The 25279-nt window shown below is 39.8% G+C and overlaps 1 protein-coding gene across 1 annotated transcript in view; it reads left to right on the forward strand.

Moving 5' to 3' along the window:
- SI (sucrase-isomaltase) overlaps window positions 1-24875 on the forward strand; it is a 58817-nt gene extending 33942 nt beyond the window's left edge. The window contains exons 25-48 of the mRNA XM_068954359.1: window positions 852-1001; window positions 2664-2873; window positions 3891-4045; window positions 4355-4523; window positions 5529-5625; window positions 5738-5850; window positions 5942-6067; window positions 7268-7396; window positions 7521-7628; window positions 7912-7974; window positions 8210-8344; window positions 9981-10065; window positions 11008-11146; window positions 13677-13810; window positions 14307-14341; window positions 14444-14560; window positions 15904-16052; window positions 16495-16579; window positions 16684-16740; window positions 17464-17588; window positions 18025-18113; window positions 19871-19920; window positions 22993-23163; window positions 24165-24875. Of these exons, the coding sequence (XP_068810460.1) occupies window positions 852-1001; window positions 2664-2873; window positions 3891-4045; window positions 4355-4523; window positions 5529-5625; window positions 5738-5850; window positions 5942-6067; window positions 7268-7396; window positions 7521-7628; window positions 7912-7974; window positions 8210-8344; window positions 9981-10065; window positions 11008-11146; window positions 13677-13810; window positions 14307-14341; window positions 14444-14560; window positions 15904-16052; window positions 16495-16579; window positions 16684-16740; window positions 17464-17588; window positions 18025-18113; window positions 19871-19920; window positions 22993-23163; window positions 24165-24227 (2754 nt within the window). The 3' untranslated portion in view covers window positions 24228-24875. The remainder of the gene's footprint in view (window positions 1-851; window positions 1002-2663; window positions 2874-3890; window positions 4046-4354; window positions 4524-5528; window positions 5626-5737; window positions 5851-5941; window positions 6068-7267; window positions 7397-7520; window positions 7629-7911; window positions 7975-8209; window positions 8345-9980; window positions 10066-11007; window positions 11147-13676; window positions 13811-14306; window positions 14342-14443; window positions 14561-15903; window positions 16053-16494; window positions 16580-16683; window positions 16741-17463; window positions 17589-18024; window positions 18114-19870; window positions 19921-22992; window positions 23164-24164) is intronic.
- The last annotated feature ends 404 nt before the right edge of the window (window positions 24876-25279 follow it).

Below are 25279 nucleotides of genomic sequence, written 5' to 3' on the forward strand. Positions count from 1 at the left end.
CTTTGGAGTTATATCACCTTTATTTCATATATTGCAAAGGATAACACTAAGTACTATCGTAGATCTCACAGCATACACCATATATTTCATTACAGAATAAAAGTACAATTAAATCCACCGCCCCTGTAGAGACCGTGCATTTTAGTTTTGCTCTGAGACACTTAGTACAACACAAGGTTTACTTATGCACTTATTCATGTAGCTGCATTTGACGTGCAAGGGGAGGAATAGCTTTATGATCTTATTTGATATTGAAGAACGGTAAATAATATTTACATTTTAAATGATTCTTTGAGCAGTGATTGTTAAACAAAGATGAGTGTAGGCTTTTAAACCTCATTTCTTAGTTTATACAGCATTTCTCAGCATGAATACAGAGTGGCAGCAACCTCACAGATGTATGTGCTAAGCAGGCAAACATACTGCTGCAGATGGGAAATTTTCATAAACTACACTAAAGATAGCGCTTGGAACTTGCATTATACGCTGTCTTTAATTATTATAAGCACCTGAGTTACCTGTTATCTCAGTGACTGCATCAGCATCAAAGTCATATTACATTTATAGTCAAGAAGGCTAAGGAGGCGTGCACTTATCTCCATTCCTTGCATCCTTCCAAGGGAGTTGTGGGATTGGCTACATTTTTCAGCTTCTTAATATTTCAGATCTTATGCGCATGAATTTCAGTGCGTGAATTTGCAAAACCCGCGAATGCATTGAACGTCCCAGGACGCTTGTTTGTGAGTTCCCGTGTAGGAGAACTTTATTGTTCCTGAGGACCTGCACCTCTGCAGACTGAAAGACTGATGGGAGGTAGGATTTAATAACTGTTTGTTGCTTAATATTTATAGGCTGCTCATATAACAGGGCTTCAGCTTCACCTGGGAAGATCATACAAGCTGCAATGGAATCAAGAATCCAGCATCAACGAAAGATATAATTGTTACCCCAGCCCTAACGCGACGAAAGAGAAGTGTGAACAGCTCGGCTGTGTCTGGAACGTAAGGAAAAACGTTGCCTCTGAGCTGAAGGAGAAAGGAGGAGTTTAAGGGTCATAGCTCTCTTTGGTATTTGTTACACTGAAAAAGGCGGTCTGACGGTTTTGTCCGTCTGCCAGACTCCTTTTAAAACAAAGGAGGAGTGCAGCCATTAGCTGGCCTGTGTTAGCAGATTTTATTTACTTCACTGAAACTAGGGCAGTCTGCAACAGCTTAAGTTCTTCCAAAGAACACTAAAAATAGAGGGAAAATGTGTTATTTTTTTTGAAAGATGGTAACAAATAATAATAGAGTTATAAAAAGTAGAACAGACTTCAGGTCACCAACTTCAAACAACTCTTTGCTGGAACCGGGGCCTGCAAAGCTTTGCCACTTCGTCTCACGTTCACGCTCGTTGAAACACGTTTATATTAAAACTGATTCCCCTAGATCACAGGATGAGAAAAAATCCTTGAACTCCAGGGATCTTTTCACCCATATATGAACTTAACTGTTTGTATCTCTGTCTATCAGCTATATCCAGATCATGAGACCTGACATGAAGTTCTTTACAGCATATTTTTATTTCTGGATAACATAGGGCTGTAAGCACCTGTCAGCAAAGAGCCCTGGAAGGCATAAACTTTGGAGGTCCCCTCCTTCCATATTGCATTACTTCATGACTTAAATTTCATGAATCTAAATTTCAAAGTTTAGAACCTAGGTAAGAGGTCTAAATTCTCTAAAAACCTAGGTAAGAGGTCCAAAATTCTCTAACTGCCACTCCTGAAACAATAGTAGCTCAAAAGGTTGCTAGACTTTCCTAAATTTGTTGCACTTTTAGAAATATTTTTGTAATTTTGGATATTTGGAAATGGCTCTTCATGTGAAATCAAACACTGGTCAAGTTACGGACTAGATATATTTTAAACACTTGCTCAAGTTGAAAGGTGCTTTGAATTTGGTGACAGCAGATGAGTGAATATGCATTAGGAGTTCAGATGTGATTAGTAGGCATAGTTTCATTTGAACAACTAGACAGGATTGATGGTGAGTATCTAGAGGTGGAAGGCTAATACATTAACCTACATCAGCTCGTTTAACCCCAAAATAACTGGTTTGAGTGTTTATGTTCAATTATAGCAGGAAACTGAAAGTAATTTTGATCTTGCTGTCAGGACATCTTAGATAAATAGGATATAATTCTCAATGGATATTTCAAAGCGCTTCTTAAATGGGTATATTCGTATTCATATGAATAAAAACATATAAAAGCTGATGAAACGCTCTCAGCCAATGTTGCCTGAATATCTAATGAGTTTTACACACATCCTCTTGAAGACATCCAAAAGGCCAGAGGACAATGAGATTAGGAGGGAAGAAGTTCTAGGAAGTCAGCAAACCAAGCCTAAAGACTTTGTGTCACAGCTATAGGGAATATAAATCATTCAGGCCGGTGTGAGGATTCAGTTTCCTGACTGAACTACTTGTATGGTCTTGATTGAACTGTTTAATTATACCGGAATTGGTATAGAGATCAGTAGGTTCAGTATTCACAGAACTCTACCTTAAATAACAACATGACAAAAATTGGAGTGCTGGACTTCTTGCTGATTTAAAAGGGAAAAAAAAAAAGGCAGCAGGCCTATATAGTTCACTAATCTGCAACCTTTTTCCCCTTTGCAGGAAGTAATCTCGGACACGGATATTCCGTCCTGCTATTACAGCGCCGACAACGCTTACTCTGTTGATCAAGTGGAATACGCCTCAGACGGTCTGGCAGCCAACCTCATCCTAAACAACGTCAATACCAAAGCTTACGAGAATTCAACCTTACCAATTGGTACCCTTCGCTTGGAGGTGAAATATCATGACAACAACATGCTGCAATTCAAGGTACTGTCATGCTGGAATTTCTACGAGTTTAAACTGTTTTACTGGTCAAAACAGTTTTATTTATGGAAATTACATACTTTTAAGTCAATTTTTCACTATATGAATAGAGGCATTCTTGCCTCAACAGGTTTCTTCTTCTAACCAAATAGTTGTTACTGCTCTTAGGCCATATCCTTCTTATCCTAGAATTTTGTCCCAGGCTTTACAAAGTAATTACATGAATCAAAGGTATAACTCAATGTGTACCTGTAACATCGTTCAGAAACTCTGGAACTAAAAACATTTTATTAGTATACAGGTGCAATTATTAAGTGTTATTATGATTACATGGTTAACTTTTATGTTAATCATTCTATATATGTTGTAGAATTTATTATAAGTTATTGTTTATACTATTTATTATAATTTATTACTATGTACTTAGTAAGACTATAATAAATTGGGTGCATTATTAAAATGATCAGGCATCAAGCCTTGAATTAACTTGCATCAACCTGCAGAATACAGAAAACATTAAAAAGAATCTCTGAAAGCTGGCTAAAAGATGAATCAAAAAGATGACCCATACCTAAAAATATATATATATATGTGTGTGTGTGTGTGTGTGTATAGAAATCAGCATATTTAAATAATTAGCTATTAGCCATTCCTAAGCCTTAATAAATCCATAAGGTTTTTTCTTTTTTCCAACCCAAATATTTTGAAGGAATTAGAGAACGACTGCATATTGGAAGGAAAAAAAAAAAAAAAAAGCTCATCACAGTAAATTTATTCAATGATTTTCTGTATTCACTTTAACTAGATCAGATTTCTATCATTATTGGTAAGATTTCAAACAATTCTCTGTGTCAGACTGGGAGTCTGCCAGTCTACGGGAGCGTTTCTGTCAGCCTATAACAAATGCAAGGAGCAGTGCTTGAACAATTATTATTTTGAAGTCTAGAAAACGTAACAATTACTAGTGTAAGCTATGTGCTTATAGATGTACATCGAAATGAATTAATCTTCCATTCACAGATTTATGATTACCAAAACAAACGATATGAGGTTCCAGTACCGCTAAATCTCCCCAGCTCCCCTACGAGCACCGCTGAGGATCGACTTTACGAAGTGTCTGTTCAGAGAAAACCCTTTGGGTTACAGATTCGGCGCAAAAGCACAGGGACAGTTATGTAAGCTGCATTTCTTTTATTTCATTTTATTTATTTATTTATTTATTTATTCTAGCTATTTTCAGGTCAAATCATTTTCTTGTGAACTAGGTTTAAATGCCTTATGGCTAGTTTTTGCATCCTTCCCACATAACGGCTATGTCTGGCAAGCGCCAGTGGGGTTTGCTTGCCTGTTACACGTGTATGAAAATATTGACCCACGGGAAGGATTGAAAAGAGAAAAAGAGTAGCCTCAGAAAGGTGACTATCAGCTAAAGCTGCTGATGAAAACTGTTATACTCTTGTTTTCATTTTCCTCTTTCCGTTTAGCTGGGATTCTCAGCTACCCACCTTCACGTTCAGTGACATGTTCATTCAGATATCTACCCGCTTGGCATCACAGTACATATATGGATTTGGTGAAACTGAACACACCATGTTTCGGCGTAACATGAGCTGGCACACCTGGGGATTATTCACAAGAGACCAGGCTCCGGCCGTAAGTGGAAACAAAGTTGGATTTGGATTTTTCTCTATTTGGCTATTGTGATCTGCCATCCAAGGCAAAATTTGTCTGTGACCCATAAGTGAGATCTCAGCACCACTGATGTTTCCCCGCCGTAAAGGTCCCACATAACTCTTGTGGCTTCTTAGTCTCCTCTAATGAGGACAGGGGCCAATATTAGCGATCAGTGAACCTAATCAACACGGGTGTTCAGCAGGACCTCGAAGTCAGTGGCATTGGACACATTTATTGGCTTTGGTCATATTCATTGAGGCTTAAAATTTCTCCAAGTTGTCCATTGTGTCTCAAGGGCAACAGTTTTCTCTAAGCCTATTTCTAATTTGTGACCGTCAAGCCCAGTGTGGAGCTCTGGCCCCGAGTCAGATGTTAGGTGACAAAAAATGGCTTAGAAAAAACTGTTCATTGCTGCTTTTTCATGCTTCTCTGCCAATTATTCTGAAAGCTAGATGTGAGTCAGGAAAACTCACGACTTTGGGATCAAACTAGTACTTACAAAGGTAAATCAGGTATCTTATGTCTCTGTGTGTGCTTGTGCTATTTTCTACAAGATAACACAACATTTGCAATTTGCAGGGGATTACCAGTAAAATAGTGGTGGTTTATTAAAGCTATAATTTCCAGTTTAGGTTCTGATATGTCTTGGGTATTTGAAAAATAACAGAATGGCCCTAGCATGCCTCAGTCGCACTGACACCTGCTACTGTTTAAAAGGACGGGAGAGTTTTGTCCTGAGGAAGCTCTTTCCCATTAGCAATTTTTAAAGGCTGTAGTACATTTGTTTTCCTTCCCCCTTAAGCAGCCTGAACAAGGCAGACCTTAAAATACGAAGCTGAAGATGATCTTGGATGGGAATGTTAGTATTTATGCACAGAACGATGTTGAACTTCTTGTTACATGTTTGGCAGTTGTCTCCGATCAATTATTGGCTTTATTAGTAGATGTAAATAAGGGAATGCTCACGATGTGTTTCTTCTGCAGTACAAGTTGAACTCATATGGTTTTCAGCCATTTTATATGGCTCTTGAAGAAGATGGCAATGCCCATGGAGTTCTCTTACTTAACAGCAATGCAATGGGTAAAAAAACCCTTCACTTTATTCTCTCAACCTGTTTTAGTTTTTTGTTCAGTTTTTCACGGTAGCAGCTTACCCAGGCATTCGTTTCCTCACTTCTTCTCCCTGTTCACAGATGTGACGTTCCAGCCCACGCCGGCTCTGACGTACCGCACGATCGGGGGAATCCTGGACTTCTACATGGTGTTGGGCCCAACACCAGAGCAAGTTGTGCAGGAATACACTGCAGTAGGATTCTTGTTCTATTACAAACTGAAACTGTTTATTCTTTAAAAAATTTTATTTTCTCTTTGCTACAAGTATTCCTTTCTATTTTCAGCTGGTCGGACGACCAGTCATGCCGGCCTACTGGTCCTTGGGATTCCAGCTATGCCGCTATGGGTACAGAAACGACTCGGAAATCGCTGAGCTGGTGAATGCAATGAAGGCAGCTGGCATTCCCCAAGTACGTTGATAGCAGCTAAAATTTGCACTGATGCTTGAATCTTTGGCTTCAGAGTATTAACAAAGAACATGGGGGGGGGGGGGGAACCCACAACCATGGCAGAACAGAGCACACAGTTTTATGCCATAGCATAACTGTGCCGAAGAATTAGTCACCCAGCAAAGGAATTGGCAGAAGCTGATAAATCGAGTGGAAAGTGCCCTTCCACAGGCACTGGGGATTCAGTGTGCTGACACCTGCTCTTCACAGCTTCAGAGCCCCTGGGCTGCAGGGGGACACATCTCACCGCGAACCCTCTTGCAGCTATGAGTCTAAGCTTCTTTCTCCATAATGAAGTCCTTTCCTTTGAAACACAGGAGAACAGCATGGTAGCAGTGTCCGGTAGCTTAGAGAGTGACCCATTTGCAAAGGGGGTTGATCTGGCCTTTGGGGTGAGGCTCTCTGAGCCCAGCGTCCCACCTCCCAGGCCCAGAGCAGCAACCTGGGACAAGCAGGAGTTCTCAGCTCTAGCACTTGATGCCGTTCTCAGATGGACCGTGTTAAATGTAGATACCCATCTTCTTCGGCCATTTGCTTTACTATTTGTGTCAAAGCAGCACGCAGATGCCCCAGTCGGTCATGGGCTCTTGCTGCGCTAGATATGAAGGAATAGTGATCAACAGGGTAAACAAGCAGGGAAAGAATATAAAGCAGCATAATTCAATGGTATGTTGTTCTGTGTCAAGATAGCTATGTTTTTGGCACAGGCTGCTGTTAGGACAGTGGGAAAAGCAGAATGTCATCCTTTTAGGAAGACCTAAAAATAAATGAAGCTTCATTTGATATGTATCAAATTGTTTCAATATGGAACGACTGTTTCTGTTGTTGCCTTACTAGGCACAGTTACGCAGTTTCTGTGTACATTTATGTATATGTATATACATACGCATGCAAATCCAGCACTTTTTTCTCTAGCATGCCTAAATTTCTACCTTCAGAATAAACCTGGTAGCCAAAGCTTCATTTCATAGTGAACTTGCCAATAGGTTGTCTGAGGATATTCATTTAATAACCTTAGCTTAAAGCTACAGCTGATTCCAATTCCACATTTCAAAAATGTAGTAGCTTATGTAATTTGGCATATGTTCTACAAACATATATTTAGAAAAATGAAAAAAAAGACCCTCTTGTATTCTTTTTTTTTTTTCTTTTTAATTGCAGGATGTTCAATATTCAGATATTGATTACATGGAACGGCAGTTGGACTTCACCATTGGCTCACGCTTTGCTGGATTACCGGCTCTAATTAACAAAATAAAACAAGAGGGAATGAGGTTTATCATTATCTTGGTCAGTTTTGAATTCCAATTTTAAACTGAAATATATCATTGCTGAATGCAGAATATATTTAATAGCATTTCTATTGTTGTCTTTTGAACATAAAGGTGTAATACTGTATTACCTTTGATTTTAGGACCCAGCCATCTCAGGAAATGAAACTGATTATCCCACCTTCACAAGAGGTTTGCAGAAGGATGTCTTCATGAAATGGCCCGATACCAATGACATCATATATTCAAAGGTACTGTTCTTAAAATATGCATAACAGCAGAGGTATACTGTATACAAGTAAGCAAGATGCCAGCCTAGACTTCAGTGCTATCTACAGGAGGAAAGACTTCTAATATTATACTCATTCCTGAATGTAGATGACACATTAAATAAATGCTACAAACTGAACTGTCCTCAGTTTGTGTTGTCATTGGCATGCATAGCAGTGATGCACGGTTTTATCTGTCTGCTGTTGGTACTCATGTTATATCTAATTTGGTTTGATTATTTTAAAACATCCTTTGTCCCATTAGGTCTGGCCGTTTCTTCCCAACGTACAAGTTAATGAGACACTGCCTGAGCAAACCCAAATAGAGGTAAATGTTGATGAATTTTGATTATTGATACAAATATAGAGGGAGAAGCACATTAACTAAGAAGATAGCAAACTAGTTGATACAACCTAGTCTAAAGAGTAATATGCAGAAACTGGCTATAGCTTTTTTACCAGAGTTAACAAACAAGTGAATTTTATTTTTACAAATTCCAGCATTTCAATATTGGCATGCTTTTCAGTGCTGTATCTGCTTTACTTTCCTATTACTTGAACAGATCTACGGAGCACACGCTGCTTTCCCAGACTTCTTCCGCAATTCCACAGCTGAATGGTGGAAGCAGGAAATAGCCGAATGCTACAACCACCCGACCAACGCCTCAAGAAGCTTGAAGTTTGATGGCCTATGGATCGTAAGTGTAAAAATGTATTCCCTTTCTGAGTGTTTTGCATCTTTTTATCATAAGATTTTTTTATTTTTTTCTAAACACCTTGAAAGCCAATAAACTTAATCCTTTTCAATTATAATGCCTTTAGGGAAGCACAGAGACATTTCAGGTTAAGAGAGTATGAATGATCTACCAAAGAGTAACATACCTTTTTTTTTTTTTTTTTTTTTTTTTTTTTGCTAATAGCATCGCTATTTTTTCCCCCATTGAAACATTTCACTTTCTATGAAATCTTCCTTATTTACTTTCGACCTTGTTTTGCAAAGATGTCACTCTTCTATTGGCTCCTAAAGTGCACGATTTTTTCACAGCACGAGATAACTTTTTTTACAGTCACTACTTCCACAACACGGGAGGAGTTAGATAATAGGAGGTTTAGCTTGTTACTTAAATAAAATGAACTTGCGAAAGTTGCAGAAGCTCCTAAACATTCATATTTTGCTACCCCAGAAACCTCTAGACATCCAGTAAAAATCTTTAATATTTTTCTGTAACGCTAACTGGTTTACTATTGCAACCAGAGGACCACAGGCACTGAGGGCACAAGTAATAATTACAAAGTTCAGAGATTTTAGCAGTTTGTGCATCTTTATCTAGCTCCATCTTATGTATTGATTTCACTTTTACACATAGGAAAATCTGTCCTTCTTAGTCAATGTGACTCAAAGACAGAGTTTGTTTAAAAAAAAAAAAAAAATTAAAGCCCAATACCTTCAAGTAATCTCCCGGGATTAGACACTGTGCTATCTAGGAAATGAGGTAGCCGGAATCTGCCTATTAAAGGACTTTCTCATCAGAAAAATTACTTGTTAAACAGTAGTTTTACACTGATCGAGAAAGAAATGCAGTACGTAGCCCTGAAAATCAGAGTTCTCCAGTTGAGCTAATTTACTCAGTAAGCCTGCTGAAAAAGAAAATTAAATATTTAGGGCACAATCTAAAATAGCTGAAAGGAGCTAATTGCCCAGATTTCCATAGAATTTGTTCAACCAGCTCCCTTAGGCTCCTTGCAAAAAAATCACAGCCTTATGCTGGAGAGGAGCTACACCAGCCGCATGCCAGACCTGCCAGCTTCTGCTAGAGCATGCCCTGCTACAGACACCTTGACGTATCCAGACCCCTGGGAGCAAAATTAACAGAAAAGAGCTGGGCTCTAACTACTCTGCCAGACACCAGCAGACACAGCCACAGCTTATGTATTGCTGCTTAAGCCCAGAGGGTATCTGCCATTGAATTGCTGTTAAGATACCAAAAGGGGCTGGAGGCGAAGGGACCGGGGCACCGGGCAGGACGGGGCGCCCCAGCTGGTTTGCTGCGCGCCGGACCCTCTCGCTCCTCCCTGGACTCTTCTGAGGGATAAAAACTGAACAGTGCAACCATTAAACACTAGCGCTGTGGGTTTTTTTTTTTTTTCTTTTCTTTCCTCTAAATACTAACTGTGAATGTATGAGGAGAAAAGCAGACCAGCAGACTCAAGTTGCAGCTGCAAAACCTAAGGACTTTCACTATGCTGCTTTTTTTTTTTTTTTAACCATTTAGTATTTAAATTAATTTTGTATGATTCAAACAAATACAGTCAGTTTTTGCTGTATATTTTTAGGATATGAATGAACCTGCAGCCTTTATGAACGGTGCCATCGGCGGTTGTAGAGATCCCCACCTAAATTTTCCACCGTATATGCCTCGTAAGTCTGATGACTGCTTAAAACAGTCTTTGGTCATTCTGGTTAATATATCATTTCTTTCAATGGTATATGCCTAAAGTTAAGTATAGAAATAAATAACTGAGCTCCTAACTAAAAGTGGCCCTTTCAGACCTTATAAGCACACTTAACTTCCATCTATTTCAGGAGGAACAGTGACTACATGGCGTTTCTAAAAAAAATAAACTTATCTTTAGCTAATTGCCTGCATATGGATCTTGATGCCTATCTAGATACTTTGCTTCAAGTATGGTAAAGAACGTAGCTCTCAGTGTTTTGCGGAGTTTTCTCGGGTTAATAATGCAACCAATGATTAAAAATTCACAAAATATGCTTATACTTCCTCTCATTAGCAGTTATCTATATGTAAAAACATAAGGCCTAATTTGAGGCATGCCCTTGAAATACTCAGCTTTCTTGCCTTGGCTTTACTTGAGTACGGGTGCGCAGTAGTACTAACTAGTAATGATTCATTAGTGTTTTATTAGAATATTCCTGTTGCTTGACTTTTGTCTTTAGTTACTATGAATTGTTTCTCAGAATTTCTCAAAAAGTTAATATTCAATGATAAACAGAAAACTGGGAGGAAAAAGTCTATATAGATGATATGTCAGTGTTTACAAAGATCTGCAGTGTTTTCTGAATTAGGATATATGCTGCTTACTCTTTGAGCCCCTTCAGTAAGGGCACCTATAACTGAGTTATTAATGCACTTGCAGACTCAGATATCTACAAGGGAATATTAGGAAAAATCTATTTCAGAAAACTTGGAATATTATGTTTATAGTAATAAGTAAATGGCTGTACACATGCATAAAAGTGAATGCCAAAAGAGATTATGAAAACTAACAAAAAGTAACTCATTTAAACTATTATTGAGTGTTAATAATTAAAATATAAGTGTCTTCATTCCCTTTCCATTAGATTTAGGATACCAGTCAGAGGGATTAATTCGCAAAACTCCATGCATGGAAGGGCAGCAACATCTTGCGGACGGTACCCCGGTCAGACACTACGACGTCCACAGTCTGTATGGATGGTCCCAAACAAAACCTACCCTCGAGTAAGCACATAAGCCTTAAGGTTTTCCCTTTAACAACTTATTTTCTCAGTTCCCATGCAAACATCCTCATATGTTCCTTACTGAATAGTATCCCAGCCTATTTCAGATAACGTCTGATCTAATGATAATATATCTGCATTATTTCACTTCCAATTCAGTGAGTAAGCAACGAACAGTATTTCTTTAGCGGTCTTAAAGACCTTAAAGCCCTTGGTAACTTTGATATTACCATAAAGAAAGAAAATCCCAAGGCTACTCGAATTGCCGACTGAGTGGACGCTGTTGAATCTGGCAGCGCGCCGTTGCATGCTGTCCGTCAAGGCGCTCTCGAAGTCGCTGGCAGGACGGGAAGGCATGGCTGATGCTTATATTAGCACCCAAATTTGGGTCTTGTAAATAGACATTAATGTAACGCTAAGAGGAATAACATCATCTCTTCTGAGCATTAAGTCTGAACTTAAATGTAGGGAAATGTTTTCCTCTATTTTAAGAGGAACTAGAACAGAAATGACTATATTAAATCCCACAGTTTATGCAAATATTGTCACACTTGGAAACTACAGAAAACCCTTATTAGAAAAAACAGCTCCCAATTTACTCGTACCTAAGGAAATTCTTACTTACCTAAGGAAATGTCATTATAAATAATTTAGTGCAATTCTAAACCATCCAAGCAGGAGCATCATTTGCACACAAAACCTGCATAAGCACGTGACTTAAATGTGGACAGCCACTTTTTTACATAACTTGACATCATTTCAATTCTCTCTCTGTTAGACATAGCTTCTTGATATTGGCTTAATGTCATTCTTCAGCAATGAGGCTTTTGCAATGACTTGCAAGTCAGAGCCTTTAAAAGTGAATATAGTAACCGTTTTGGCATAAAACGGGGCTTTGGGATGTAAGTGGCTGCTATTGCCGTAGGCACCTTAAGCTCCGTCCTGCAGCAGAGCCCTGGGACCCTGCGTCAGCAAAACGCTTAGGCCACGCTCCTCCTTAAGCAGCTCTGCGTAGGACCTACGCTTTCTTCACGTTTCACATGTTAGTTGTAATTTCCAAAGCATTGTTTAAGCAGGGTAAACCAAGCAGAGGCTGAAAACGCTTGATAATATATTGTGAAGAAAGAAAAGATACTAGAAAACTCACTGTTTATCTTGGAAGAACTAATTACAGTACATTAGTCTAGTTTAATTACTATGGTAATTTAAGTGACTTGTGTATTTTTGCTGTAATTATAGTGACACTTAAGCTGCAAATCCTGGAGAAAAAATAAATAAATAGTGCCTTATTGAAGCAGCTGTTAAAGCAATTATTGTGGAGATATCGTTAGAGAGCAGTGCAATTTAATCAGTGTAGCTTTTTAACTAGTATTTCAGTCTAGTATTTTTCTGTAATGATTCACAGTGTGTGTGCACAGTTGCAAAGGAGTTCTTCTAAGAAATCAGCCCGGTAATGCATTTCCTCCGGTCGCGTAGCACAGAGCAGCGACGCACACCTCCGAGAAAGGCACAGAGCCCTCAGCTGAGCAATTAGGAGGCATCAGTTCCTCCTGCTCCACTTTTCTTTTTTTCTTTTTTGGCCTAACGACTGTTTTGGTACCTTTTCAGGTATTTTGTAGCAATGGCTAAGGCTTTACTTAAGAAAATGAACGATTTTTTTTTTTTCCCCTGTTCTCACGCTTTGGTCTCTACTTTGGGGAAGAGGAATATGGCTCTGGCGGAGAAACCCTGGAAAGGTGGCTGAACCCTGGTCTGAGTGTCTGTTGCTTATGAGAAAACCAAATGAGATCAGCCCAAAGGTTAGCTAATGCCAGGAGGTGTCACGTCAGTTGTTTTTTTTCTTAGCTATGAGGCCCTTCACCTGCTCAGAGCAAAAAAAACATCTGGTTTGATATGGTTCCTTCTAGACAAACCCCCATGCTGGCCATTTCATACCAATTTAATATATATATATATTTTTAAATAATTACAAATCCATGGCTTATTTTTTTTCCAGTAACTTTTTGGCAACTGAAGTTATGCTGACAGCTCTTGTATTCCTGGCACCTCCATTTACCCCCTTCTTATCTTCTTGGTCTGAGTTTTGTTAAGATTATTTTCAGCTGTTGCTGCAAACATGCAGGTACTGTAATAAAGGAATTACATGGCCTGGACCACATCACATAACCCTTTTTAAAAAAAAAAAAAAAAAAAGGTGCAAGCTTGCCTACGTTCCTATTTTCCCACCTAGTAATTAGCCTTAATTGGAAATCTCTATTTTAGCACCTCCTGTTTTATCAGTTCTCTTTCTAACCACAGGTCGGTTGACACTTACTTCTTGGTTGCTGCGTACGTGAATCACAGTGAATCCCAACCCAAAACGCATCTGGGCGCCCTGTGGGCCTGCTGGTGTTCACAAGAGCAACACAACCCCGCTTTGCTATCAAACCGAAAGCCACTGGGCTCGTTGGCAGAGACGACTCTTGCGTGACGACGTTTTAAACTATTTCAGTTCTCACGTAACTGGTCTCTTTGTCGGTTTTCACTGCCAGGGCTTTGCAGAGCGTCACGAAGGAGCGCGGCATCATCATCACCCGGTCAACTTACCCCAGCAGCGGCCGGTGGGCAGGGCACTGGCTCGGGGATAACACCGCGGCTTGGGATCAGCTCACTAAATCTATTATCGGTGTGTAGAAGGAAAAGGCTCTGCCATCAGTTTATGCTCTGCAGTCATTTCTTCTCCTTGATTTCTTGCTTTTAAGAGTCATGTGGTTTTAGCTGCAATAGGCTAGTTTGTTTAGCGATCGCAATTCAGGCTCAGTTCCTTCTCCACCTTTTCTTCTTACTGCTGCCTAAGAAGCTCCTCGCGTTTTCTGTGACCGCGGGCTGCTAGTTGGGCTCGGTTGCGGTGGTGCTGGGCGCTCTGATTCGCCCTGGGACCGGCCGCCTTTCAGCCACGGGCTCCTGCCGCTCGTTTCACGGCACCTGCTGGGCTCCCGGCTTGGTCTGCTTCGACAGACCAGCTCCCTGGTGCTCCTGTGGAAGAAAAATGTGACATATGGGAGAAACTGGGCATTTTTTTTTTCTTTTTCGGTATTGGAATATGTGTTATCTATGCAACCATTAAGTATACCAAAGGGGGAAAAAAAAGTTGTTAACGTTGAATCACTTTTTTCTTGCAGGTATGATGGAGTTCAGTCTCTTTGGAATATCTTATGTAAGCTAATGAGTTATTACCTATATTTAATTATCCTTACAGCATACAAGAATCTATAGTACTCCAACTGGATGTTTTTTTTCTTCCTCCCCCCGTTTCCAGACCGGAGCAGACATCTGTGGCTTCTTCCAGGACTCGCAGTATGAGCTGTGCCTTCGCTGGATGCAGCTGGGTGCATTTTACCCATACTCCAGGAATCACAACCAGAAGGGGACAAGGGTGAGGCACAGCTGGGTTAACGGGTGGGCCCCGTGCGGACCAGCCAGAACAACCCCCCAGCAGAGCCGCCTCCAAAAAAAAGTACAGTCCAAACAAAACGGTCGTGAAGAGAACACACCTGGTTACTATCAGACAAATAACACTTACAGGCTAGCCCTCCTGCAAGCCCGCTCTGCCACTCAGACCGCTTCCAGTAAGCATATTCCACGCTTGCTCTCACCGATTCCAGCTCCTGCACGTCTCCCCTACGTGCCGTTCCTCTTCAAACGCCCAGCACCAACAAGAAGTGCTAAAACAGCAAGCTGCCAAGGCAGCGCACGCCGAAAGGCGCGAGGCTGACCTCAGTGCTCTCATCCCTACTCGTTCCCAATTGTACGGCGAATCGGCCAAGGGAAGAGCGTAGTAAGATTCGCGAGCGAGTACCTCAAATTTCTGTGCTCTGCACATCTGCCACCATCAGATATCGTATTTCTTTTAAGAATAAAGGAAAATAATTGCCTAAATGCAGGGCTGTGCTGGCTAAGGACTATATTATAGAAAGCTGTAAAACAAGATAACTAGAAAAATAAAAAAAATTGAAACAGCACTTATACTCCAGTTAGAGCTTCAGGTCTAGCAGAGTAGAGCTATTTATATGGCATATATCTAATGGATTAAAGTCTCCTTTTAAAAAACAGTGTGCTTTATCTTGCAGCAGCACACCTTTCGATAGGACTTTTAAAGCCTTTAAAAATGCAGATTCAGGGTTATCATGTTGCTTCCAGTCTTACCCAATTTGCCAAGGTATTGTTCAATACATTTAATAAAGACTGGAAGTGCTCCCTGACATCAGTCATTAGTGCTTCGCTCTCTTTTCGCAAGTCCTGAGTGCTGCCCTGCAGAAAAGGAGGATAATAAATTATGTACACCCAAATGTGTCACGCCTTCAGTAGAGTTTGCATTAAACATTTTTTTTTTTTTTTTTTTTTTTTTACAATACTCCCCCTAGGTTTTTCTCACCCTCCTCCTTTCTAGTTCCCCTGCTTAGAGCTGACAGTGACACCTACTGTTTCCACTGTCGCTTAGTCCTTAATTAAGAAATAAGTAAAGGTGCTCTTGGAGGACAGGGAGTTTGCAAGAGTCTACCAAGATTTCCTCAGCAACGTTCTCTTATGCTGAGTTTGATGCACGTTTGATAATTACTACTACTAACAGCTTATATGAATTTATGAGCAAAATATGAAATGGAAAAAAACCCGCTAAACTTGAAGTTTATTGTAAACTAGCAAATTCTCAGACCCTTTTTTTCCAGCTCTTCAAACGAAATAATCCAGCGTGAGTAGCAACGGTCTCCTCTCTTTTAGAGGCAAGATCCTGTTTCCTGGAACTCGACGTTTGAACAGATTTCCAAGCACGTGCTGAATATAAGATATACCCTGTTACCCTATTTCTACACATTAATGTATGAAGCCCATGCCCATGGAAGCACTGTGATCCGCCCTGTCCTCCATGAGTAAGTGCGATTCCTTTGTTCTCCGTTCATCAGGAATTTCCACTAAATTTTCATAAAATTTCCATAATTAGGAAAATTATAAAAGTTCTAAGTAATGGAAGACTTTATGAATACACCAATTTGCATGAGATAGTGAAAGCTCATATCCTCAACCAAGTCACGCTTTTAAAGCACTAGCGCTCCATTGCATACTACGCAAAACCGAGCATTTGTTATCTAGGATTAATGTATAAATTTTAAAGTTCATCTTTAGCCTCTTCAGAGGTGAGCAACAATGAAGTGCTACCTGATGTTGAAGATGTACAGAGTCAAAAAGTAAATGTTGCAAAAGTAGCAGAAATAAAAATGAGGAAAGAGTAGATCCAGTTACTGACCAGAAGTCTTAAATAAGTTTGGAAAAGGTTAACAATCAATGTCTAATAATTCTTTTGTTACCTTGCAGGTTTGTGGAAGACAGAACAACGTGGGACGTATATAAACAGTTTCTCTGGGGACCTGCCCTGCTCATAAGCCCTGTACTGGAGCCAGTAAGTCGTTAAATACTTAAGGGTATAGGAAAATATTAGAAGTCACTTTTGCTAAATTTCACTTTTTGCTTTAATATACCTGAAACATATGTCTTTCATTCCAGAATGCTGTAACAGTGAATGCTTACTTTCCCAATGCCCGCTGGTATGATTACCACACCGTAAGTCATCTAAAAAATTCTATATTATTTATGTTCTTCCCAGCGCTGTTTAGATGACAGCAGGGTGTGCTGCTGCGAGTGGTGGTGAAGCGAGAACCCACTTTCTCTATTTTACAAACGTGTGTCCGGTAGGAGCTCTTTCAGCGATGCAACAATCACATCATCTTAGCTGGTTTCTTTAAAAAGCCATTGGTTCCTTTTAATGTAATAATGTTTAACACGGCCAAAGTGATTGTAAATTAAAAGGTGGCATAATACCTTTAATTCAAAGTGCTTACATTGACTTCTGTCACCCTCGAATGATATACAATACTGTCTTTGCTAAGAATGCTGGAGTGGAAGAAGACAAACCACTCGGAGCTGCATCAGCCTTTCACAGAAACCAAGAAAAGACTTGGAAGAAGGAAGAGCAGGCATCCAACGTCACTTAATTCATCACTAGTTAACATTTCACCTGGTTGATCCCTTTGGTTGAGCCGCAGTCAGCTAGGGTCAGGTCATTCTTTTATAGATGCAGAATTTCACATTTTGTCTTAAAAGTATGCAGTTACTCCTGCATCAAAAAAGGATTTGCAGTAACATCTCCCTTTCATAAAGGAATTAATTAGTCCAGCAAAAAATCGTGAATATATTCTTAACTTGATGGGTATGTCACTATAAAAAATGTAAAATCAGAGCAATTCAATAGAAGGGTTATTTTTTATTTTATTTTTTCATAACTAGAATGAACTTATTGGCTTCAGGGGACAATTTGGAATTTTATCAGCTCCTTTGGAACACATCAACCTTCATATTCGAGGAGGCTACATCCTTGCCTGGCAAAATCCTGCTAACACAACTTTTTACAGGTATGAAAAAATTAACTGAAAAATTAAAATTCAACTGTTTTCTTGTTTTCTTGTGGTTTTTTTTTTTTAATGGTAGGACTTTAATTACTGGTATGGAGAATAAACTGCATAATAATTTTATGGTGACAGCATTGTTCTGGACTCCTAGGTTCAACTTATGAAAAGTAAAATTTTCTGGTTCAGTGTACACCATGCTCCAAAGTATCTCCCATTTCATATAAATACTAGCAGTCGTGAGAGAAGCTCTGTGTGTGATAGCATCTTAGCTTTCCTTTTTTTGGCTTCTTTTAAATTTAATACTACAGATTGAGGAAGACTAGTGTCAGAGAGAAACTGAGCTGCAAATAGTATTTGTAAAATAAATCATAATATCTGATAAAGATAAAATGTGATTACCTGAGGAAATTAAGGAAAAATTAATCTGCTTTTTTTGCAGTCGAAAAAATCCAATGGGACTTACTGTTGCTTTGAATGACAGTCAGCTTGCACACGGACAGCTTTATTGGGATGATGGGGTTCGCATTAGTAAGTGACATGGATGTTTCTTGCTTTCATAAAACACTTTTTTGTTGTGAGGGTGGTTGAACCCTGGCACAGGTTGCCCAGAATGGTCATGGAGTCTCCATCCTTGGAGATATTCAACATCCAGGACACGGTCCTGGGCACCCTGCTCTAGGTGGCCTTTGAAAGGGGGGTTGGACCAGGCAATCTGCAGAGGCCCCTTCTGACCTCAGGGATTCTGTGCTTTTCCCGCCCCCCTCTCCCCCCGAAGATTCAATCTTTGGTTTCAATCTGCTTTTCCTGGATGCAACGGCTGTTCTCGTGAGGGTTCTTCGAGCCCTGCAGCTATCCTGTAGTCAGCGGTGGTACATTGACACTCAAAAGAAACAGTCTGATTTTAAAACCTTCAAATCAAAACAAAGAAAACAAGACCAGGAGCTGGAAAGAGATGACACAAATTACAGCGGTTCATGAAAGACAAATAATGCTAAATAGCTAATTAAGGAACTTTCCGATTGCTCCACTTTTTGCCCTTGTAATAACATATTTGTCAATGTGGAAACTCCAAGCTGTAAGAAACCACATCATTAGTTAGCCATCACTTTGGGGAGGGGGGTTGTTGCTTCTCTGTTAGAAGTCCCCAAGGTAGTGAGAGATGTTTGATCAGGAATGTCAGGAGCAGGTAGAAATCATGGACTCTGCTGGCCAAAGCAGTCACATTTCTGGAGGAAGTGTCTGAACAGGCCTTCAAATACAAAATTCAAATTAAACCTTCAAGTTAACATTGTATTGAAATGATTTTTCCTGATTTAAACCACATAATGTTATTTATAGAATTCGTATTTTGTATAAATCAAATTGTGCCCTGGACCTGGGACAATGTATATAATAAAGATTGATTATATGGAAAGCTTTAACTATTTTCCTCAGCTTTAATAAATTCGGAATGTCTTCAGGTAAGAGACACTTAGAGGTCTCTTATCCTTTAGATCCAAACTGGATTATCCTTGTAATAACTATAAACTACCACCTGAGATTACCAAAAGTAATGCATGAAATTATGTTGTTTAGCATAAGGATGTGTAGGGAAGTTTCCAGGATGCCATTAGTGTATTTTTGAGGTGCTTCACATGCATCACGGCCTGTTATCACTGGAATTTGGAAATGACAGCAACGTTTATGGAAGTTCAGTGATAAATGAAATTAGCATAGATTACAAGGTACTCTTCACCAGAACCTCTGTGATCTGTTTTCTACAGCGCACAGAGGCCAGAAGCTACAATGCCTCTGGTTATCAGCACTACTTGGAGTTCATTTAGTACTGAATAATGGGATTGATAAAATATACAACAGTGATTTCAAAGAAGCCTCATCACCTATCATGATAATGCGTAATTGGCTGATGAACAGTACTGGATGGGGGAAATCACTCCCATGACTTCTTCAGTGAGAAACATTTTTCTCTTGCTAATCTTAGCATCCTTGATCTTCCTAATGCTGTTTGCTTGCCTTCTTCTGTAACTTGCCTCTAAAACTTTCTTAGAGCCCTTGTTCTCACATAAATAGCGTACAGCCCAACGGGAATGCATTTTATGTCTAAAAGCAGGTCTTATGAAAATGCAGAATTGTGTTCTATTTGTGTATATGTGTGTGTATATATATATACACACACACCCCATATGTATATAGTGTATCGACACAATTCTTGGATAGAAATGTTAAAAATATATTAACTGAGGCAAATAGCAAATACATATTACTTTATTCTTTCTTTTTAATAGATGCCTATGAAGATGGTGCATATTTGCTAACATCATTTACTGCTAACCAGGTACGCAACGTTAACTCATAGTTTTTGAATAATCACTTTGAGTAGCTATTGTTGTATTTTTAGCTATAGGTATTTTAATTTTGGATTTTTTAATGTTTAGATATCCTACCCTAACATGAATTCCTGGTGATAGGCCAGTTCTTAATCAGGTGCATGAAGACTGCTGTGGGGCTATAACTGTTGATTTAAAAATGCCTTTGGGATTGCAATCACATATATATTAGCATATACTAGAAGAACAAACTCATTTTGCATTATTCATATTGGTATATATCAGGGCAACTTAATTTACTTTAGTGGGGTTATTCCACAGAGGTGCATGTTCGCGTTAAGTGGTTGGCCCAGAACGAAACCTCCAAGGCAGGTGTTCAGACTCTCTACGTGGATGCAGGCTTCTAATATGAGAGTAGATCTGTAGCTTGACAGCCAACTGACAAGAATCTTAGGCATTTACACTTGCCACTTTTTCTAGTACATATGAAGGAACTGAGGAGGAGTGTTTTGTGTTCGTGATTGAATAAAATGTAACTAATACGACTGCATTAAGAACAAATTCAAAAATGGTTCCAAAAATATCTATTTTAGCATATTGTTAAAAAAGGTATATATTTATGCTATTATTTCTGACACAATTCTGAAAATACAAGTATATTTCATAAATAATTTGTATAAAGTGAGAGCACGTATCAATGCAGAAATCAGATAAATATAAGGCTAATGGTATTATTTTGCCAGCTGCATATTCAGTGTCACTTTTGTAGATAATTTACTAGCATCTGTTTAAATGAGTGCATTCTAGGTCATCAGCTTAGGCATGTTTTGAAGCTATGGATTTAAACAAATACATGTCACAAAGTTTACTGCTACAGACTAGAAAAAGATTAATATATTAAAGATAAATATATCTGGCCGGTGACTACAGCCACAGCTAGAGCCAGGAAAGTTCTTTTAAGCGTCCAAAGAAAAGTGAGCAAACGGTCTTAGCGTCCACGTTACCTCTGGCGTGCAGAGCTAGACGAGAACAGCCGCGCCAGGAAAGCCAACCCTTGCGGAGTGAGGAGGAAACTCAAGGCAACACATAGCATAGTGTAACACATAGCAAGGGACTGCTTGTGTCCCTGGCTTACAGCTACCGAGAGGCAGCTGCAGCCGGCAAAGCAGCTGGTCTTGGGATTTTTCTTAAGGACAGGCTCTTAAAATTTCTTCTTTTAAAACGCAGAAGCTTAAACAAAGAGTAGCTAGTCAGGTACCCAGCTGTGCTTGGAAATACTCAGGCCGGCTCCCTGCCAGGCCTGGTGGTCCTCGTTGTTCTCCATTGTGCTCTTCTCCCCCGTCACTGCTCAGAAAAGAAAAGTTCACAGGGCCAAAAAAGAGGTACTTGGGTTTGTAGTTCGTTTGCCCCAATTCACTGCAGTGCTTATTTATTTTATGCAATTATTTTCAATTAAGAACATAAATATTAGTTTTGGGAGGAGGAAGGGGAATACGTGGCCACAGCAGAAATCACTTTCTAGAAGTACAAGGAGGAGGGAACTGTACCTGCTCCAGGAGAGTCCTACTCATACTGTCACAGCCATCACAAACTAAGTGAAGGATTATGGGTTATCAACCTGAATTCCTGTTCTTCAGGCAGTCTAGAACATGCACAATGAAGTCCAAGAACAGCAGTGTTTATTATAAGTACTGGTGTTTCTAAGATGTCAGTTTTTAATTTTTTAGTATGATGAGTTGAATATTCAGAATCAAATTAGACTATAATTACATGGACTATCAATTTAAGAGATGCTTTTTATATTGTAATAGGAAATATACTTTGTTTCTTTAGTTTTCCAGGGCGCCATAACGTGTTATTTTATCCCCTTTCTTCTTTTTTAATTTTGTCTTTGTCAAATAATTGGATGTTAATTGCTGAGGAAGAGAAGCTTGTTTTGCTAATACTCACTATGAGCAGTTGCAAGGAGATTATAAAATAAATACATGGTTTTTTCCTGCTCTTACAGAAAGCTGGTAAGGAAAAGCCTAATTAAAGAGGTCCTGAATCAACCAATAATGGAAAAAAGTGCACACTAAAATAAATACCCTCACTACTAGTGCATTAAATATGCATAAATATATTGTATCACATTTCCATGGAAGCAAAAATGGGATCTGAACCAGCAAATACCCTGCCAGGCAACTGGCATGACATTGTCCTGGAGACCTAGTACAATTGGGTACAACCTGAAGAAACTGTGTGCCCAGGATCAACCCAAAATCACAACTCATCCACCAAATGCTTCTCCCAATTCACACTTATGTGACCTCACTATGAGGTTTGCAGTCCCTCATAAATTTTTTTTGCATCAGTAAAAGACAATTAGACAAAAATGCAGTAAAACGACATCCGAACAGCTCAGAAATGCAAGCCCTAAGCCACTGTCATCTTGTATCTGCTGACATACAACCCTCTCCCCTTCCCTGACCTTTCCCTCCCAGGTCCCAACTACCCCAAGAGACACGTTTCTATTAGGGAATTAGTGACCCTCCTACAGGGCTTGAGCCCGAGCAGAGAAGTATTTCCACAGGATCTGGCAGCTTTGGAAGCAACGCGGAAATAAGAGTCGGTTCAGAAAAAATGGAGGCTTGTGGCATCATGAAAAACTGTCTTTTAATCCTTTCCTACGCGGCAAAATTCACAACAGATAAACGCGTGCAGGGACTCAGCACTCTGCCGGCAGCAGAGGAGTCTGCACACAACTGAGAGGGGACCTGGGAGGGCAAGGGAAGACACACGCGGGGATATGTATGTTCCTCCCCAGGGAGCAATGGAGACCATGCATCGCCCGAGTGTCAGGCAAAGACCTAGCAGAGCCCAGGGTCCAGCCAGGTTACCAATGGAAAGGCAATCGAAGTCTTCAACGTTTGTCAAATAAATAACATACAGATATTGTTTTTTAAAAAAAAAAAAAAAAGAGAGAGGAGAAAAGTGCAAGGCTCAAGTGGGCTGGAAAAAGGTTACTCTGACACATAATGGCCTCATGACAATCTCCGACTGCTTTTTTTTTTTTTTTTTCCCTTTTCTTGTCCTTTCAGAACGTTTTGGAGATCAGCGTCGTGCACCACGGGTACGCTGACCCAAACAACTTAATGTTTACTGAAATCAGAATCCTGGGAGTGAGCACAAGCGCCCAGCAGGTGACGGTAGCGCAGAACGGGGAAGCGATCACCTCCGCGCACAGCGTGGCCTACAACAGCACAAGCCAGGTGAGCCAGACAAGAGGCCTCGGCTGTCCCCATCCCGACACGCGCGATCCGACGCCTTTGGGCGTCCAGACCGCAGCTGCAATGCAAATACGTTTCTTTACTGCAGTAAAACCAGTGACATAGTAGAGGTGAGAACTCAAACGACCCAAAAGGCAGGGCACTTGGGCAGTACAGACTTCCCCGTACAGGAGCAGTGAAGCCTTGCCACCAGTCCTGGCAGTGATCAGTGAGACACATGAGCTACAGGCAGTCAACGTTTATAGCAAACGCTGCACAAGCTAACATGGCGAATATACAGCGGGTAGTGTGCAGTATGCGCAGCAGAGCATCTCATTGTAGAAATTACTGCGGAGGAACCCAAACCTTCCCTGACTGTGAAAAACCAGTGCATTTTGTTTCTTGCTTGGCTTTCGCTCTTCCTAATAGCTCACTAGCAACCAGTGGGACATGATGGAAGGAAAAGCTACTACAAGTGTTTTCTTAGTCTCTACGTGACCCTGTTGTTGTCCATCTTGTTTGACAACTTTTCATTTCCCAGTCCTATTGGCAGACCACCATTTCACCATTTCTTCTTCTGTTACGTCACGTTTGGGCTGTAGGCAATTCAGCACAGGCGTACTACTTGCAGCCGTCAAACGCTAGTTCTTCTGCACTTACTGGCAAAGCTTGCAGTAAGGTCAGCGCGCCAGGGTTTCAGTCCACGTGGTCCATGTTTGTCCCGTGCGTTTCCCAGCGTTTTGCTTTGTGCTCTGTCACATGTGGGTCCTGAGGGATGTAGTGCTGTCAGCTTTCTGGCAGTGAGACAGCCTCATCTCACCTCATGATCTGAAATCCAAAATCTACGTCACTTAAGTTCACAGAGGCACCACCACCAGGGAAAGAGGAATAAATTTTTGTAATCTAAAATGAGAATCCACTATATTCACTATCAAGTGCAGAAAAGGAGTGTATCCTGAAGGGCAGAGTTACTCACTGCTTGTTTTGTTTGTTTTCTTCCAAAGGTCCTGTTAATCACCCAGCTTCAACTTGAATTAGGCAAAGACTACACAGTGCAATGGAGCTAAAAAGCCTGCAAAATAACATCAGCCACATCTCTGGATTTTCTCACTGTTCTTAAAACCACCTTTCAATTTTCATACTGCCCCTTTGACATCTTAAAATACTTTGTACTATGAAAACATGTTAGCAATGGTCAGTTCATATTAAGGTATTTTGTGTCAAAAAAGTCATGTTTTAGTATTGGTCATGGCTAAATACACTCTCTTCGTGGGATACAGAATTTGTGTGTTAAACATTAAGACACTTCAATTTGACTTCATCTTTCAAAACTGAAAACTGAATGCAAAATGCTGTGTTTTCCCTAAGTAGAAGTTCTGGCTGCCTTCATGCTCATTAAATTTTATAAAAAAAGATACAGTTGGCATTAACTGCATGTGTTTGGGGCCATAATTCTACCCATATTTAGCTTCTATCTTAATTGTGCCATATAAGCTGCTACTACTGAGAAGTATTTTTAAGGGTAGACAAATGGAAATGTCTTCAGATAACTGGTTTAGCATGAAATGATGTTTCCTGTTGCCGTTGATCCATATAACACTAAGGTACCCGCAAAAGTCACTTGAAGTTTTTTGTATGACCTTAGGCAGCCATTTGTGTTCTCCAATGTTTTGATCTGAAGTTGTAAAATTAAACTTGAAGTTTCAGGGTTAACTAATAGATGTTGGTCTCTGAGTTTTTAATTTCACTGAAGGAAATGTGGTATGCTTACTATAATAGTAATTCATGTTGAAGATTGTTGTATCCCAAGAGTGCAGCTTATGATCCAAACAGATTGGTAAAGCATATTTTCAATTAAATTTGATGGGAATAAAATTCTGTCAGAAGTAGTAGTAATCTCTAGTGACTGTGCTTAAAAAACATTTAAATGCTTCCTCTCTGCTTTAAAATTTTATAGGAAAACAGTTAAGTAGCCAACAGCTCATAGATGGATCACTGAAATTATAAAACAGAATTTATTAAAACTTCCCAGTAAAGTAGGGAAATTGGAAATCCAGAAAAATTTGATCCTTTAGGATCAAACTCACCATGCTGATAAACAATTTTGTCCAAAGGAACA

This window comes from Struthio camelus, chromosome 9 (genome assembly GCF_040807025.1).
Source record: "Struthio camelus isolate bStrCam1 chromosome 9, bStrCam1.hap1, whole genome shotgun sequence".
In the NCBI taxonomy this organism is placed as follows: Eukaryota; Metazoa; Chordata; class Aves; order Struthioniformes; family Struthionidae; genus Struthio; species Struthio camelus.